The sequence below is a fragment of the Salvelinus namaycush genome, chromosome 12, assembly GCF_016432855.1.
Source record: "Salvelinus namaycush isolate Seneca chromosome 12, SaNama_1.0, whole genome shotgun sequence".
Classification (NCBI taxonomy): Eukaryota; Metazoa; Chordata; class Actinopteri; order Salmoniformes; family Salmonidae; genus Salvelinus; species Salvelinus namaycush.
This window is the reverse complement of record NC_052318.1, coordinates 13,241,043-13,260,173: the sequence shown is the minus strand read 5'-3', so window position 1 is coordinate 13,260,173 and position 19,131 is coordinate 13,241,043. Positions and strand designations below refer to the sequence as shown.

Genomic DNA, 19,131 nt, shown 5'->3' with positions numbered 1-19,131 from the left:
AACATGCTCTGTCATCGCATACGCTAAATGTGTAGCTTGTGAATGCACCTATGGTGAAATTTGGCGTAAATTCTTCAGAATATTAAAATAGTACGTAAAATTAGCTACACATCTTCGCAGTGGGGGGAAACGACCGAGTAAAACAAGGTTAATAAACAAACAGATGTGTAACATTTGAGCCTCGCTGGGATAGGCAAATAATGGAAATGAGTAAGTGGTTATTTCAAAACTAAAATCCCGACTGTCCCCATTCTCCGGTCTTTACTTTTCCCGGGACTCTGCGACTAGACACTCCGCTAGCAAGTATAGTAGCGCGCGCTAGTTAGCCCGTCAGCGAAGTCACACAATATCTGCTAACTTCGTGCGCGCTGAGAAAATGGTGAGTTTTTATTATATTTAACTATTATCTATCGTTAACATGTGTTCGATATAGCTAACGTCATGCACCCCACGTAAGTAAGGCCTTTTACTATAGTTCAGATGGCTAACTTTAGTTAATACCGGTGTCGGTGTATTTGGCTAGCTAGATGGCTAACGACGTTAGCATAACTATATTAGTTACAGTACACCATCTGCTTTAAATGTTGATTGTTTTGGCTGACGTTAGCTAGTTTAGGTAGTTTACAAATAATCAACTCGGTTGTTTGCAATCCATATGTTAGCTAACAAACTAGCCAAAATCATTACCAGTGGCAGTATATTGCCATTCATGTATTGCATTTAACGCGTTAGCTAGCTAACGTTAACTAATTGCAGCCATAACGTTAGTTAGCTAACTAACGCTATAGCGTACTCACATCAACCCATGTCATTGTGAATTAACTAACGTTAATAAGCTACCTACTAGCTAACGTTTGTGTATTATTTTCGTTTTTAATATGGCAACCAGCGCTAGCTAACGTTGGTAATGTAATTCTACTTTACTTGGTGGATAGGGAGCTAGCTAGTTAGCATTGTAAACCAACTCAACTAGAATTGTACCAACCAAGGTAACGTTACATTGTTGTCATTCATGCCTTTTATATTCTGTCAAATTGGATTCCGAAGACCTTGCCAACAAGCAGCCTGTGATGAGGCTAAAATAGATCCTTAAGTAATAAACAACAACAATCAAAGTGTGTGCAGCATGTTTCAACAGGAATATCCCTTGTCTTTCAGGTCTTATGCAAGGTTGCATGGCACCCCATTTTAGTGTGCGCTTGAACTAAGGACATTGACTTTCAGGCATCTATTTTTTGCTGTATGCAAAGAAGGGGGAAGCAGCGCATTAGTTTCTCTTTGGCAACGTGCATAGTGGTTTGGCAGCCCTGTTGAGGGCCCAGGGATGTACTCACGCAATTCACTATGGAGTTATGTCAGATGTGTGTTCATGTCTTTGATGAAAAAGGTAAGTAGACATTCTCATTACCTCACGCCACCTAATTCGCTTGTTTTCTGACAAGGATGCCAAGCTCTGATACTGTTTCTTCCCTCTTTGCAGCAATACGTTTCTTGAACCATGAAAACCACTTCTGTGTGGAGTAAATGCCAATTAATGATTGTCATAGACAATCCCTCTCTGTGCCCCAGTTGAGTCAATCAACCATGCTGTTTTTTCATACATTTTATGCCAGTATCTCAAGCTCATTATTTTCTCCAGTTAGTCACACAGCAAATGCCTTTGAGTATTTGTGTCCATTGTGTTTGTCTATGACACTTTTCATCAAGCTTGATGAGTTGAGAGACCTGGCATTGTGTGAGCCTGAGGCACAGTGAAACCAAATTAGGTGTGCATGCCTTGTCTGTCTGCAGGTGTACCTGTTAAATCCTCTGGAGAACCTGAGGAGCTACATCAATAATCGTCCGCCACTGGTCATCTTTATGGTCAGCGTCAGCGCCGTGGCCATCGCCTTCCTCACCATCGGCTACTTCTTCAAAATCAAGGAGATCAAATCCCCAGAGATGACTGAGGTAGGAGGGACACGCCTCCCACTTGTACATCAATACTGATGCTGTCATAGGAACATGTACAAAACCCATGCAGCAGGAGGTTTCTTGATATCTGAAGCTGAACTATACATGGCTGTCATACATCAAAGTTATTAGCTCATTTAGCCAAACTAATTTCTTGAAGTTTGACTTGATAGTCACAATTTAACCTAACCATACTATTGGTGATTATTTAAATATAGTCAACAGCCATAAGCTGTGCTATCCAACACCAGAGCCACAGATGGATAGATGCATGACTGTCTCCTCCCCTTCTCCAGGACTGGAACATCTTCCTTCTGCGCTTCAACGAGATTGACTTCTGCGTATCAGAGAATGAGACGCTTAAGCACAGCCTGAACGAGTCAACCACGCCCGAAAGCACGGTGACCAGCGGCCAGGCGCGCTCCAGCACCCAGGCCCCGCTGCTTCTGGAGGACCCGGGCCCGATCAATATCTCTGTGCCCATCACCCTTACCCTGGACCCCTTGAGGCCCTTCGGGGGCTACTCACGTAACATCACCCACCTCTACGCCACCGTGCTGGTGGGACAGGTCGGCCTGGCCGGTGAGTCCACTTGTGTCTTCAGTCCCTTCTTCCTTCACATGTTACAGGGTCTATGTGCATTAATCCTTTTCACACTATCGTACCGAGCTGCTTAAATGCTTTCTTTCACATTGTCATTTTCAGCACAGGTCCAGCAACTATGGTAGATGCACAGTCTAAAAAAGCCCCTCTGTGTTGAAGTGTGTTATTTGACTGTCCAAGCCAATACATTATTTATTTAGTTGTGAGTTCGATTCACCTGTAAGTGGATGCAGGAAAGCGGTGGATTTATGACTGTAAGTAGCCATCCTTTGTGTAAGCATTTGTTTTGTGTTTTTGTCACAACTTCTCAGGAGTCTGAGTGTTGTTAGCCAGTTCTTTGGTGGTTCAGTCAATCCTTTATCGATAGGTTTTGAGTTACCACTTTTCATGGGGAGCTTAAAGAGTGGCTCAGTGGGAGTGAACAGTGAAGCATTGTATAGTCAATCAGTGGCTAGTAGTCCAGATACTCCTCCCAGTCTGTCCCGTGGTAGGGCGAAGAACAAAGTGCCTTTGGCCTTTGTTGCTACGGAGTGTGTTTCAGGCCCAGACTGAATAGGTATTGATGTATCCCCCCCTTTTTTTTGTTGTTGTTGTTGCAATTTGCCACTCAACTGAGACAATAGTCCCTTGTCAACATAAGGATTATTAGAAATCAATGCCAAATTCCTTCTCCGTGCACGTCACCTGCAGGCTTTGCATGGGCATAGTAGGCCAGTCTCAAAGCTGTCTGACTGTTTGAAAATGTATGTTTGCAGTTCAGTGTTTTCTGGATCAAAAGGGACTTAGGTGGTGGGTGTGGCAGGGGACATGGTAGGAGGCGTGACATTTTAAAGGCAATCATCTTGGCGGTGTAAAGACATTTTTAATTTAAGCCAGTTTCCTGCAACTCTACAAATTTCTCCATGAAGCTGAGATAATAATTTTTAGATTTGATGCTAATTTCCTGCTATTCTACATATTCTGCCATGGAGCTGAGAGAAATGTACAGTTTTTAAAGCAGTGCTGTGTTTTGCTCAAACATAATAATAAAATCAATACTGTAAAATTCATTGTTCTTGGATTTTTCAGTTATCCCTCACTGTCTGGCTTTTATTTTGAGAATTGTTAGTTCTCAAAGATTATATTATTTAAAAAAAATATATGTAGAGGTCCATTATCTTTTCTACGTACTTCAAATCAAACTTTATTTGTCACATGCACCGAATACAACAGGTGTAGACCTTAACGTGAAATTCTTACTTACAAAACTTTAACCAACAATGCAGTTCAAGAAAGAGTTAAGAAAATATTTACCAAATAAACAAATTTAAAAAAATAAATAAAAATTAACACAATAAAATAACGAGGCTATATACAGGGGGTACCGGTACCGATTCGGTGTGCGGGGGTACAGGTTAGTCAAGGTAATTTGTACATGTAGGTAGGGGTGAAGTGACTATGCATAGATAATAAACAGCGAGTAGCAGCAGTGTAAAAACAAATGGCGGGGATCAGTGTAAAATAGTCTGAGTGGCCATTTGATTAATTGTTCAGCAGTCTTATGGCTTGGAGATAGAAGCTGTTAAGGAGCCTTTTGGTCCTAGACTTGGCGCTCCGCACTGCTTGTCTCTGACACTGCCAAGTATATAGGTCCTGGATGGTAGGAAGCTTGGCCCCAGTGATGTACTGGGGTGTATGTGCTATATTCTGTAGCGCATTACAGTCAGATGCCGAGAAGTTGCCTTACCAGGCAGTGATGCAACCAATCAGGATGCTCTCGATGGTGCAGCTTTAGAAATCTTTGAGGATCTGTGGATCCATACAAAATCTTTTCAGTCTCCTGATGGGGAAAATATGTTGTGCCCTCTTCACGACTGTCTTGGTGTGTTTGGGCTGTCGTGGAAATTCTTACACAGGGACACTCGAAGTCTATCTTAATTGAATCATTGTTTATTTGTCAGCGCGCTAGAGAGGTTCCAACCAACTCAATTAGAGGTCGACCGATTATGATTTTTCAATGCCGATACCGATTATTGGAGGACAAAAAAGGCCGATACCGATCAATCGGCCGATTTATTAAAACAAATATATATATATAATTTTTTTGAATATATATATATATCATACACACACACATTTTTGTCATAATGACAATTGCAACAATACTGAATGAACAATGAACACTTTTATTTTAACTTAATATAATACATAAATACTAACACGCACACAGCTGTGAAGTGACAATGATACTGAAGAGTCTGCTTAGGAGACAAATACTCTCAACTGTTTGAATAAAAATAGAGTAAGTTACCTGTGATGAATGTTGAAAACAAAAACTTTAATTTCTATATGCAGGAAATCCTATTTTAATAATGGGCATGGTAAGAATTGACAACCAAAGTGCGAGTCATAATTCCCATGACACCTAGCAAAATCTGAAAAGCGGTTCCTTCATTTATTCCATAGGATATTTTTAGATTCACTTAAAATAAGGTCTGTGTTTCGTGTAGGCTTACATCACTGTGCCAATTTTATAACTGTGTAGATATCCATAGGACAAGGTAACTCTGATCAATATTGGCTAAATATAAGCGAAGATCATTTTTTTTGTAGAGTGGATTTATGAAAATATGTTGACAAACGTTACCTTATCCTATTGAGATTTACACGGGTATCAAAACGTCGAGGCGGTTTAAGCCTGCACGAAACACAGACCTTATTTGAAGTAGATCAAGACATTCTCTATGGAAGACATGAACGGTAAAATAACGAAGGAACCCCTTTCAAGTTCAGCCGCAAGTTATTACAGAAATTATAACGCGTCGACTTTTTCTCTCTAAACCATATACCTTTGACTAATCCGGAAACTATCACCTCGAAAACAAAACGTTTATTCCGTTCCGTATTTTATCTAACGGGTGGCATCCATGAGTCTAAATATTCCTGTTACATTGCACAACCTTCAATGTTATGTCATAATTACGTAAAATTCTGGCAAATTAGTTCGCAAAGAGCCAGGCGGCCCAAACTGTTGCATATACCCTGACTCTGCGTGCAATGAACGCAAGAGAAATGACACAATTTCACCTGGTTAATATTGCCTACTAACCTGGATTTCTTTTAGCTAAATATGCAGGTTTAAAAATATATACTTGTGTATTGATTTTAAGAAAGGCATTGATGTTTATGGTTAAGTACACATTGGAGCAATGACAGTCATTGATTGATTGTTTTTTATAAGAGAAGTTTAATGCTAGCTAGCAACTTACCTTAGCTTACTGCATTCGCTAACAGGCAGGCTCCTCGTGGAGTGCAATGTAATCAATGCAAGATTGGATCCCCCGAGCTGACAAGGTTAAAAATCTGTTCCTAGGCCGTCATTGAAAACAAGAATGTGTTCTTAATTGACTTGCCTAGTTAAATAAAGATTAAATAAAGGTGTAAAAAAAAAAAAAAAAATCGGCGCCCAAAAATACCGACTTCCGATTGTTATGAAAACTTGAAATCGGCCCCGATTAATCGGCCGACCTCTAAACTCAATGCACCATAGTACACATGTCAATCAGGAGCTTTGCCTGGGCAGTCCCAGCTGTTGTCTTATATATGGCTATACGCAGACAAGTTATATTTGCATGATTTAGCATAATTAATTGATCATTACCATTTTGTTTCATTCATGTGACCGACCAATACCTCATGAGGCTTCTTCTCTCTAATCTGAGACCTTTAACTGAGTTCTTTCGTTCGTAAAAACAAGGTCTGGGCGTACTGCCAAATTGCAGCTACTGATAGTGAGGATTCGTTCAGTCAGCCACTTGCATGAACAAAGAAATTAGTTAAGAAAAACACAAAAATAAAAATGTGCAATACAAGACCATGATAGTTAGTTGGTGATGTGGACACCAAGGAACTTGAAACTCTCGACCCGCTCCGCTACAGCCCCGTCAATGTTAATGGGGGCCGGTTCGGTCTGCCTTTTCCGGTCGTCCACGATTAGCTCCTTTGTCTTGCTCACATTAAGGGAGAGGTTGTTGTCCTGGCACCACACTGCCAAGTCTCTAACCTCCCTATAGGCTGTCTTATCGTTGTCGGTAATCGGGCCTACCACTTGTGTCATCAGCAAATTTAATGATGGCGTTGGAGTTGTATTTGGCTACGCAGTCATGGCTGAACAGGGAGTACAGAAGGGGACTAAGCACGCACCCCTGAGGGGCACCAGTGTTGCAGCTCAGCGTGGCAGACGTGTTGCGTGATATCTGATTAAGTTGTTTACACTCAGTGTTTTTCCATCCCAATAGTTTTTTTGTCCTGCCCAAGGATTTCAATGGCAAAAAAAACCCTGCAGTCAGCGTTTGTTTTCCCCCCACAATACAACTTTACATGTGAATTGAATGACATATATTGATGGAGGCTAAATGGGCTGTTGCAGGACATATGTCATATTCCTTACAGTGGAGCTCTTGTCAACTGCACATTCTTTACATGTCCAGGGGCCAACTGTGATGCTGTTTTACCTGTCGGGGGTACTTCCAAGCAACGTTTCCTCAATTTTGGCACTGACCAAACTCGGTGCAACTTCCGGTGCATGTTAAATGAACACTGAGGCTGTACTAGCTTTACATTTTAAGTGGCCAAATATTCTACTGTGGCTATTTGATCATAATGTAGGCATACCAGAGTGGCCTACCAAGAAAAACAATGGAGAAAAACACATCCCTGTTCTATCATTCAGCCTACGGTAGCAGCCATTCTGTGGTGTTCAATGCTTACATTCCATGAGACTAAGAAAAACAAAAACATGCAGGGCTTGCCATTAACCTGTTTATCCACTTGTCCTTCAGACAAGGAGGTGACTGAACATGTTGTGTTTGATGCAAGAAACTACTTTACAGAATCAGACATTATGCTACCTTCTGCCTATTGGCTACTTACCTTATTCTGTCTCAAAATACAACACTGTTCCTTTTAACCTCTACTGGATCAATGTCCTCCCCCCCGCGGGACGATTGAGGTAACGTGCGCTAATGTGATTAGCATGACGTTGTAACATTTCCCAGGACATAGACATATCTGATATGTGCAGAAAGCTTAAATTCTTGTTAATCTAACTGCACTGTCCAATTTACCGTAGCTATTACAGTGAAAGAATAGCATTATATTGTTTGAGGAGAATGCACAGTTATGAACTTGAAAATGTATCAATAAACCAATTAGGCACATTTTGGCAGACTTAATACAACATTTTGAACAGTAATGCAATGGTTCATTGGATCAGTCTGACACTTTGCACATACACTGCTGCCATCTATTGGTCAAAATTGAAATTGTGCCTGTCATATAATGGTTTTTCTCTTGCATTTCAAAGATGATGAAAAGGAAACACTTTTTTTTTTTGCCAGATCTAATGTGTTATGTTCTCCTACATTAATTTTACATTTCCACAAACTTCAGTGTTTACTTTCAAATGGCATCAAGAATATGCATATCCTTGCTTCAAGTACTGAGCTACAGGCAGTTAGATTTGGTATGTAATTTTAGGCTATTTTCATTTTTTAAAAGGGTCCGATCCTTAACCTCTCTTGGGTACGTGAGACGTTAGCGTCCCACCTCTTCAACAGCCAGTGAAACTGCTGGGCGCCAAATTCAAATACAGAAATACTCATTATAAAAATTCAGAAAACAAAACATTTTACATAGGTTTAAAGATTAACTTCTTGTGAATCCAACCACGGTGTCAGATTTAAAAAATGCTTTACGGCGAAAGCATACCTTACGATTATTTGAGAACATAGCCCACTAGACAAATCATTACAAACAGTAACCAGTCAAGTAGAACAGTTACACAATTCAGAAATAGAGAGAAAATTAATCCCTTACCTTTGTCGATCTTCATATGGTTGCACTCAGCAGACATTCATTTACTCAATAAATGTTCCTTTTGTTCGATAAAGTCTCTTTATATCCAAAAACCTCAGTTTTGTTTGCGTTTTCTTCAGTAATGCACAGGCTCAAACGCAGTCAAAACAGGAAGACAAAAAAATCCAAATTGTATCCATAAAGTTCATAGAAACATGTCAAACGATGTTTATATTCAATCCTCAGGTTGTTTTTAGCCTAAATAATCGATAATATTTCAACTGGACAATAACGTAGTCAATTTAAAAGGTAAACAAGAAAGGCACTCTCTCGGTCTCGCGCATGAAAAAGCTCTGTGAAACTTTAGGGTCCACTCATTGACTGCTCTTACTTCCTCATTTTTCAGAATTCAAGCCTGAAACAATTTCTAAAGACTGCTGACATTTAGTGGAAGGCATAGAAACTGCAATTTTAGTCCTAAGTCAATGGATACTCTAATGGCATTAAATAGAAAACTACAAAACCAACAAAAAAAACTACTTCCTGAATGGATTTTTCTCAGGTTTTCGCCTGCCAAATCAGTTCTGTTATACTCGCAGACACTATTTTAACAGTTTTGGAAACTTTAGAGTGTTTTCTATCCAAATCTACCAGTTATGTGCATATCATATCTTCTGGGCTCAAGAAGCAGGCAGTTTAATTTGGGCATGCATTTCATCTCAAAATTCCGAATGCTGCCCCCTACCCTAGAGAAGTTAAGTTAAGACATAAAGATCTTTACCTGTCTTGCTTTTCAAAGATGGCTAGAAATGTGCACATGTTGTGCTTTTGTTGGAAGCAATCACTCTCCATTGTTGACTATACATGAGCTATAACTGGGCTAATAACTCACTAACTAGCAAAGAATATGAACAAATGTGTACACATGGCTACATGCAACTCTCACTTTGATCTCAAAACAAGCGCATCTATTCACGACCGCTCATGCTGTAGCCTAAACACAGTCCAGTTCAAAGTGAATGGCACAGATCCATATATGACAATGCCTATTTGCATATAGGCCTACTGCAGCTCTGATTGGTAATGGCGCACCGGTCTGTGTAGAGTACTGACTTGCCTGTCAGTGTAATAGAATCCTATTCTAATGGCACTACCTATAAGAACATCTCTTTGCATACTAAATCTTGCGTAGTTTGTTTTTGTTTCGGTATATTACATTGAAAGTGGCTAATATTGCGTTGATTCGATCACAATTCCCAAAGTTGAGCGAAACATTGACAGTGTTAACTAAAGGGGAGAACTGTAGAAAGTTGAGTGAAGTTCAATCTTATTCTGTGTGGCAGTCCGAGGGGAGCTGCACGCATCTTAGAGGGAACATTGCTTACGTGTGTGTGTGTCCTCAAAGGCAGGGATGCCCACGAGGAGATGAACATCACCTTCACACTGCCAGCGTCATGGAATTCTGATGAGTGCGTGCTGCACGGCCACTGTGAACAAGTGGTGTTTAGCACTTGTATGACCATCACTGCTGCCAGCAACGTCTTCCCTGTCACAGTGTGAGTGCCACTAAACCCCTGAATTGTGATGCATCCATATACTAAATGATCTTTGTATTTCATGACTAGACCTGTATTTGATAGTCAATGTTGGACTTGCATTTAGGCAATCTTGTAATACGTATAGTGAAATATTAAAATTTATTTTTGACATTGGAATAAAACTGATGGAATCATCAGTCATTTGCTCATGACAGTGAATAACCTCACATCAGTAACACTGACAACTAAGTGCACACTGTTCGTAGAATATCAGTTGTACTACGGTACAAGGAGACTTTTGTATTAAATTCAAGTTTTATCAAACTGAGTACTAAGCATTGGTGCGAAACTTCATGGTCCAAACAGAATAGTCTTAACACAGAACAAAGATTTTTCATGACCACGTCTCCTGACCATAACAAAATAGAATGAAACAGGGCAAGGTATTCAAGTTTATTAAATGTTGCCTTCCAGGCAACCGCCCCACTGTGTCCCAGAGACCTACACCAACGCCACGTCCTGGTACAAGATCTTCACCACGGCCCGTGACTCGGACACCAAGTACACGCAGGACTACAACCCTTTCTGGTGTTACAAAGGAGCCATCGGGAAGGTGTACCACACCCTCAACCCCAAGCTGACCGTCATCGTGCCAGACGTGAGTCAGCAGCCACTGTCTGCAGCAGGGCTGTTTTATGTCCGAGTCCCTAATGGCACCGTATCCTCTAGTGCACAGCTTTTAACCAGCGCCCTATGGGTGCCATTTCAGACGCAGCCTGTGTTTGTGGATAACCTTGCTGAGGGTTTAGACTGAGAAAATTTTAGAGTAAAGCCTTTTACACTACATGGCCAAAAGTGCTCGTCAAACATCTCATTCCAAAATCATGACGTTAATATGGAGTTGGTCCTTCCTTTGCTGCTATAACAGCCTCCATTCTTCTTGGAAGGCTGCGTGGACTTGCTTCCATTCAGCCACAAGCATTAGTGAGGTTGGGCACTTATGTTGGTCGATTATGCTACCTGTTCCAATGAATAGTGCCAACCATAAAGTTTGCTGGAGGAGGAATAATGGTCTGGGGCTGTTTTTTTTTCATGGTTCGGGCTAGTCCACTTAGTTCCATTGAAGGGAAATGTTAACGCTACAGCATACAATGACATTCTAGGCGATTCTGTGCATCCAACTTTGTGGCAACACTTTAGGGAAGGCCCTTTCCTGTTTCAGCATGACAATGCACCCGTGCAAAAAGAGAGGTCCATACAGAAATGGTTTGTTGAGATCGGTGTGGAAGAACTTGACTGCCCTGCACAGAGCCCTGACCTCAACCCCATCGAACACCTTTGGGATGAGTTGGAACGCCGACTGCGAGCCAGGCCTAATCGCTAACATCAGTGCCAGACCTCACTAATGCTCTTGTGGCTGAATGGAAGCAAGTCCCCGCGGCAATGTGGAAAGCCTTCCCAGAGGAGTGGAGGCTGTTATAGCAGCAAAGGGCGGACCAACTCCATATTAATACCCATGATTTTGGAATGAAATGTTCAACAAGCCGCTGTCCACATACTTTTAGCCATGTAGTGTTTGTAATCAAAATGAGTCCTTTTAAGAAGATAAGTACTGTTTTTGGTATACAGCTTGGACATAGGCGCTTGTCTAGTTTAATTATGTGTAACTTCATATCGTGAGTGATTTTTATCATCCTGTGTTCTCTTCAATTCTATAATGCATTCATAATGGAAACTGTAAATCTAAATCCCCAAGTGCACATTAGCTAATATGTTCTAACTAACTAAAGATAGAGCAATATTGCAGAAGCACAATTTGCAATTAAATTACATTTGACTTTAACCAGATTTATCCTAGGGGACCAATGGCATTATTCAATTACCAACCAGTTTTCCTAAAACATTATTTATATTTGAAATGACAGGAACAATACATGGGGGGGAGAACTGGCTATTAGAGAAAATAGCCAGTTTCCAAGTACAGTATGCAGTATGTTGTCCTTCATGAGGTAGTGTTTACCTGGCGCTGAGGCTATTTCTCTCTTTTTGCAGGACGACCGCTCACTCATCAACCTGCACCTAATGCACACCAGCTACTTCCTCTTTGTGATGGTCATCACCATGTTCTGTTATGCTGTCATCAAGGGCCGGCCAGGGAAAGTACGGACAACCACCAACCCTGACTTTTGCGCTGAAAAGGTAGGTGTAGGGTAAAGTTGCCCTTAGACACTGATCTTGGGTCAGTTTATAATTTTCCACCACTAATGGTTGAGGTTTGGTGGAGGCAAAGCTGATCCTAGATCTGTATCTAGAGGAAACTTCACCCGGAGTGAAAAGGTACAACAGAATGCAATACAGAGCAATAATACACAGCACAACACAGCTAGTCACCTTTTATATCGTATTAAACAGTGTGAAAAGATATTGCTGAGTCTCTGGGGTAAAACTGTCATTTTGTTAATAAAACCAATAAATGCCGTCCCTTCTACCTCCCGAGGGAGTTTTCAGCTGTTATCGTGACTGTTGTATACACTCCACCTCAGGATAAGAAAAATAACAAGCTGGCACTTAGTGAACTGTACAAGGCTATAATCAAGCAAGAACATCTACATCCAGATGCTGGATTTCTGGTTGCCAGATTTATTCTGCTTCACTAAGATAAGTGATGCCCAATTTCAATCAACACGTCTCCAACGGCCCAAGGGACGATAGTCCTAGACCACTGTTATTCTACCCGCAAGCATACAAGGCCACCCTCGTCCACCATTTGGCAAATCAGATCACGACTCTGTACTCCTGCTTCCAGAACCTCAAACATTAAGTACCTGTGACACTCTCCGTTGAGAAATGGTCACCAGAATCGGAGCTTATGCTGCTTTGCTAGCTCTGATTGGAATATGTTTAACATTGACGAGCTAACCACCCCCGTCACCAGTTTCATTAGAAAATGGATTGGCGACATTGTCCCCACAGTGAGGGTTTGCTGTTTCCCCAAAGACAAGCCCTGTATTAACACTGAGGTTGATGCTAAAGGACAGGGCTACTGCACACAGAGCTATCGTAGACAATCTTGAAGCAACAGTGGAGGACCGGAATAAGTACAAGAAGTCCCGCTATGACCTCCGCAGAGTCATCAAACAAGCAAAAGGACAGTATAGGAATAAGGTGGAATCATACTACACAGGTTCCAACTTCTGCCGCATGTGGCAGGGGCTACAGTCCATTACGGATTACAAAGGAAGACCCAACCGTGATCTGCCCAACTATGCCTCTACCAGACGAGGTTAATGCATTTTATGCACGCTTTGACAATAACGACATCGTGCCGGGTGTGAGGGACGTCCTACCCAGAGGATTGGGTGATCTCGTTCTCCGAGAACGATGTGAGAAAGGTCTTTAATCAGGTTAACACACGCAAGGCCACGGGGCCCGACGGTATTCCAGAGCGTGTTCTCGGAGCATGCGCAGGACAGCTGGCAGGCATATTCACGGTCATTTTCAACCTCTCCTTTTCCATCTGTAATCCCCACGTTTGTCCCAGTCTGTAATCCCCAAAGAACTCTTAAGGCTTCATGCCACAATGACTACCACCCTGTAGCACTCACTTTTGCAATCATGAAGTGTTTGAGAGGCTGGTTATGGCACACATTAACTTCTACTTGGTCACCATCCCGGATCCGGGAGCATCCTCATCAGTAAAAAAGCTGAATGGCATAGCCTAGCATAGCGCCACAAGTAAATACTAGCATATAAATATCATGAAATCACAAGTCCAAGACACCAAATGAAAGATACACATCTTGTGAATCCAGCCATCATTTCCGATTTTTAAAATGTTTTACAGGGAAGACACTATGTATTTCTATTAGCTAACCACAATAGCAAAAGACTCAACCGCATATTTTCACAATTTTTTTACCGCATAGGTAGCTATCACAAAACCGACCAAATAGAGATATAATTAGTCACTAACCAAGAAACAACTTCATCAGATGACAGTCTTATAACATGTTATACAATAAATCTATGTTTCGTTCAAAAATGTGCATATTTGAGGTATAAATCATAGTTTTACATTGCCGCTACCATAAAAAATATCACCAAAGCAGCCGGAATAATTACAGAGAGCAATGTGAAATACCTAAATACTCATCATAAAACATTTATGAAAAATACATGGTGTACAGCAAATGAAAGATAAACATCTTGTGAATCCAGCCAATATTTCAGATTTTTTAAGTGTTTTACAGCGAAAACACAATATAGCATTATATTAGCTTACCACAATAGCCAACCACACAACCGCATTTATTCACCGCAAAGGTAGCGATCGCAAAAGATATAAAATTATTCACTAACCTTGACAAACTTCATCAGATGACAGTCCTATAACATCATGTTACACAATACATATATGTTTTGTTCGAAAATGTGCATATTTAGCGGTACAAATCGTGGTTTTACAATGTGAATACGTAGCCAAACTGCACAAAATTATCCGGAGATATTTTGGACAGTCATCTAATCAAAGAACTCATCAACTTTACTAAAAAATACATGTTATACAGAAAATGAAAGATACACTAGTTCTTAATGCAATCGCTGTGTTAGATTTTTAAAAATAACTTTAGTACGACATACAGCTTACGTTATAGCGAGACAGCGCCTGCAATGAGGGCGGAAAATAGAACTAAACATTTTCCACAAATACGAAATAACATCATAAATGGTTCCTACTTTTGCTGAGCTTCCATCAGAATCTTGTACAAGGAGTCCTTTGTCCAGAATAAATCGCTGTTTGGTTTTAGAATGTCCTCTTCGCCTGTCGAATTAGCAACCTTAGCTAGCCAAGTGGCGCGAAGATGTCCATCTTCACCAAACGCAGAGAACGGAAAATGCCAAAACTCCCGATAAACGTTCAATAATCTGATAAAACTATATTGAAAAAACATACTTTACGGTGATATTATCACGTGTCAAATAAAATCAAAGCCGGAGTTATTAGACGTCTATACCGAACGCTTTTCAGAAGCCAATGTCGATGTCCTTCCCGCGCCTTGCTAGACAAAGGAAATTGGGGTCACGTCATTCCAAGAGCTCTTGTTCGACCTCAGATCAAGCTAGACACCCCATTCCACCTCCCACTGCCTGTTGACATCTAGTGGAAGGCGTATGAAGTGCATGTATATCCATAGATTTCAAGCAAATGAATAGGAAGGCCCTGGAACAGAGCCTCGATTTCAGATTTTTCACTTCCTGTCAGGAAGTTTGCTGCAAAATTAGTTCTGTTTTACTCACAGATATAATTCAAACGGTTTTAGAAACTTGAGTGTTTTCTATCCAATAGTAATAATAATATGCATATTGTACGAGCAAGAATAGAGTACGAGGCAGTTTAATTTGGGCACGATTTTTTACAAAGTGAAAATAGCGCCCCCCTATTGACAAAAGGTTAACTCTGTCCCAGACACCCTAGACCCACTTCAATTTGCATACCGCCCCAACAGATCCATAGATGAAGCAATCAATTGCTCTCCACACTCCTCACCCACCTAGATAAGAGGATTACCTATGAGAATGCTGTTCATTGACTACAGCTTAGCGTTCAACACCTACGCCACGCTGACCCATAACACAGGGGTGCCACAGGGGTGTGCTTATTCCCCTCCTATACTCCCTGTTCACCCACGACTGCGTGACCACGGACGATTTCATCACCATCAAGTTTGCTGACGACATGACGGTGGTAGGCCTGATCACTGGCGCTGATGAGTCAGCCTACAGGGAGGAGGTCAGTGACCAGGCAGTGTGGTGCTAGAACAACAACCTCTCCGTCAACGTCAGTAAGACCAAGGAGCTAATGGGGGGGTGAGAATGCCCACATTGACGGGAGCTTCAAATTCCTCGTATCCAAATCACTAAAGGCTTAAAATGGCGACAGCGCCTCCATCTCAGGAGGTTGAAAAAATGTGGCATGGTCCCTCATTCTCAAAGTTCTACAGCTGTACCATTGAGAGCATTTTGACTGGCTGCATCACTGCCTGGTATGGCAATAGCACCTCACTACAGAGGGTGGTGCGGACAGCTCAGTACATCACTGGGGCACAGCTCCCTGCCATCCAAGACATCTATATCAGGCGGTGTTGTAGGAAGGCCCGGAAAATCGGTCGACTCCAACCACCCAAGCCATAGACTTTTCTCTCTGCTTCTGCACGGCAAGCGGTACCGGTGCATCAAGTCTGGCACCAACAGGCTCTCAGCTTCTAACCCCAAGCAATAAGACTGACAAATAGCTAGCAAAATAGCCACACATACGGAGTTATCCTTATTGGCCTTTTTCTTTTTACACTGACTCTATGCACACTCACAGGCCCGACACACTCAGTCAATCTGCTCACTCACACATAATATTTATATATGCACATACATACTTGTGCATGTGACATTAAAACTTGAAAATTAAACCAATTTCCAGGTGTCTGATTACAGTATCTGACGGAGCATTCCCGACATGCCTGAGCACTACAAAGATCTGGTTGCTCCTGTTTTACAGTTGACTTGGCTCATTAGGAAACTGTTATTCAGCATAACATCCCTAGGGTCCTCATTTGTACGCTGTGACAGACTAGTCGGTTAGAGGGATGATTCTGCAGTAGCATGAATTTCTTTTTTCTCTCCTCTCAGGTGGCCTTGTCAGAGGGGTAAGAAGAACTCTAGGATCGCCATCAGAACTGAAATATAACCGAGGATGAAGTAAAATAAAAAAAGACCAGTTGCCTACTGAACCCTGAAAATAATACTGGGCTGTACAGCTCTGTGAATGCATTTTTCTGCAATGTTGGATCACTCCAACCAAAGACATATAAGTGCCTGTATCTACTGTGTAAATATTTGTAGGAACTCTTGAATTCAGTACAGAAACAGTTTGCCTGAGCCCCCCCGTGCCATTGGTGACAAAATTCCAAAATGCAATATCAGCAAAGCTAGAAGTCCTAATGCAAAATTGACTGAATGGGAACTGCACTTCCACATTGTCACCAGTCTTTGTCCCATTTTCGTCACACATTTGACCCTCACATAATCCAGTCCGGGTAATACAAGTTCCTGCGTCTCTTCATGTGTGTATGGTGAAAAGTTTTTGGTTTCCTCGTGACAACGGGCCTTTGTCACACTGAAATAAGATTTTGCTGCCTTCTCTTCCACTTCAGTTTCTTCATCATTCACTTGTGTATTCTTGAGTGGTTTATCCTTGCTTGCATTCTGAAAGTCCTGCAATTGTGTGTGTGGGAGGCCGGCTTACCCGCCTCAGGAGTGTTTTAGGCCACAAGCCTTTTATAGCACCTGGAAGTTAAATTTTAACTGACAAGAGGCCTGGCTATGTCAAGTGGACTTCTAGAAAGATTGGTAGCAACAAAATGTCAACCTCCATCTCCTATGTTCTTCCAATAAGCTTGTTGCTTTAAATCAAGTGTTGTGATACTTCTGACATCTAAGCTTGTCATGCATAGCAGAAAGAACGCTCTTTTTCCTTGAATTTAGTGTATGCTGACGACTGGTATGCCCTTGAGTAATTGAATGTTGGAATGCACGTTAATAATTTTTTGTGCTCTATTTTAAGCACTTTTTTTAATGTGGGTTCTGGTAATGGAGAAGTGTGTAATTGTGGAATGATTTACTGTATATGACAAAGCTCTTCACTGGCAACGATTAATCCATTTTGATTCACCTCTGTTTTTTAAAATTATTTCAATTTGTTCCGTTATTGATATACAGTACTTAATGAATGTAAAAGGTACACAATCAATTTACAGCAGCGATCCAACATTACAACTATGATAACTAAATGTAAAAAAATGTATTCCAAACAATTTGGAATGTGATGTACCTTTTTGATTAGATTTTAGTTTTGTCAATGAGCCTTTACCCCAAACTTTAATTTCCAGTTTTGTTTTGACAGAACAGTATTTTCATTATATTGTTGTTTTTCTTGTTGCAATTACTTTATTTAAATTGCATATTTTTCATCTGTCAGTTTCTCAAACATGTCAGTATGATCCTAGCTTTTATTTGCAGATGATTTAATTGATCCCTTATCATTTTTAGAATTGGTTTTCGGATTTCATTTGAAATGGGTTTTAAGGGTGCTGTCATATCAACTTGGTTTTCCTGCAGTAGCTAACCGAGTGTGGCATACAATACATGCTCCCCCTCCATAGAACTGCATTAATTCCACTGATATCTCCTCTCTTGTTATTTCAGAAGTTCATGTTAAGGTTAAAACTAGTGCTTTCAGTCAGAGCTGAATATATTACATTGTAGTGTGTCATTTCATAAGTACATAGTAAAGACTGTGTCCTGGGTTGATGGGTGACAAACAAAGCATTGTGTTGTCAGCCCAGCAACCATTCATTGTAATTCCTATGATTTTGTCCTTTTCTTCCCTGTGAGAAATGCCTGCCCATTTGAAAGATTGCCTTAATATTACTTTGTTGTTTTTGTCCTCGAAGTAGATGGCTGTAGGTCTGTCTGTTTTGCTTTCAGTTCATGCTCATCATCCCGTCATTCAGAATTATCTCCATAGGCATCACATCAGGCTTAGCTTGCTAAAGGTGTCCCTGGGTTTTGTCACACCCTATATGTAGAATAGTTGACTATACGATCACCAACATTTTGTATTATGGTACAGGAGGTATGAATTTGGTAGACATGAATTTGACCTTACTCTCACAGCACAGGATATTAGTTATGTGTTCTCACCCGGACCTTAAATGTTACGACATCCATCCCCCAATACTGAGCATGGCAACCAGTTGACCTTGTTTTCCTTCATTTCTTATAGCAGCCATTGTGCCTTTTGCACTAACCTGCTGCACCATCCCAGTAAATAGCTCCTCTGTTTAAATGTGAATACAAGGGGTCAAAGGTAACGATGACCAAAACTTTTCTCCAGTGCAACTGTAAATTATTTGAGTTGAAATAAACTTGTCATCTGTTGAAGATATTTGTGTTCACGTTCACATTTCTTCTCTCTATCCCAACATGTTCTATGTCTCTTCACCTTAGCATCCTACCTACAGTTAACTGACCATATATGCCATCTTAAACTGCAGCTCAACAATTGGGTGACGGTATCTATGTAATAGGGTAAATAACATTCAGCTTGATTTTCAACCATTACCACATGGTCCAAACACAACATTTG

General features: G+C 41.0%; 1 protein-coding gene across 3 annotated transcripts; it reads left to right on the top strand.

Moving 5' to 3' along the window:
• The first annotated feature begins 22 nt into the window (after window positions 1-22).
• tmem248 (transmembrane protein 248) lies at window positions 23-18,930 on the top strand. Of its 3 annotated transcripts, XM_039005208.1 has the most exons (9): window positions 23-379; window positions 1,159-1,387; window positions 1,481-1,568; window positions 1,792-1,950; window positions 2,250-2,535; window positions 9,797-9,947; window positions 10,404-10,587; window positions 11,982-12,128; window positions 16,614-18,930. In XM_039005208.1, exons 4-9 carry the CDS (start codon window positions 1,861-1,863, stop codon window positions 16,632-16,634), a joined length of 879 nt encoding a protein of 292 aa, XP_038861136.1. In that variant the 5' UTR covers window positions 23-379; window positions 1,159-1,387; window positions 1,481-1,568; window positions 1,792-1,860; the 3' UTR covers window positions 16,635-18,930. The 3 variants fall into 3 exon arrangements, with proteins under 3 accessions (XP_038861136.1, XP_038861134.1, XP_038861135.1); XM_039005206.1 differs by lacking the exon at window positions 1,481-1,568; XM_039005207.1 differs by lacking the exons at window positions 1,159-1,387; window positions 1,481-1,568.
• The last annotated feature ends 201 nt before the right edge of the window (window positions 18,931-19,131 follow it).

Coding starts and splice junctions, on each gene's coding strand:
- tmem248 (XM_039005206.1), top strand. CDS start 1,325: ATGTACTCACGCAATTCACTATGGAGTTATGTCAGATGTGTGTTCATG. Junction 1,388..1,791: donor TCATGTCTTTGATGAAAAAG/GTAAGTAGACAT, acceptor GTCTGTCTGCAG/GTGTACCTGTTAAATCCTCT. Junction 12,129..16,613: donor CTGACTTTTGCGCTGAAAAG/GTAGGTGTAGGG, acceptor CTCTCCTCTCAG/GTGGCCTTGTCAGAGGGGTA.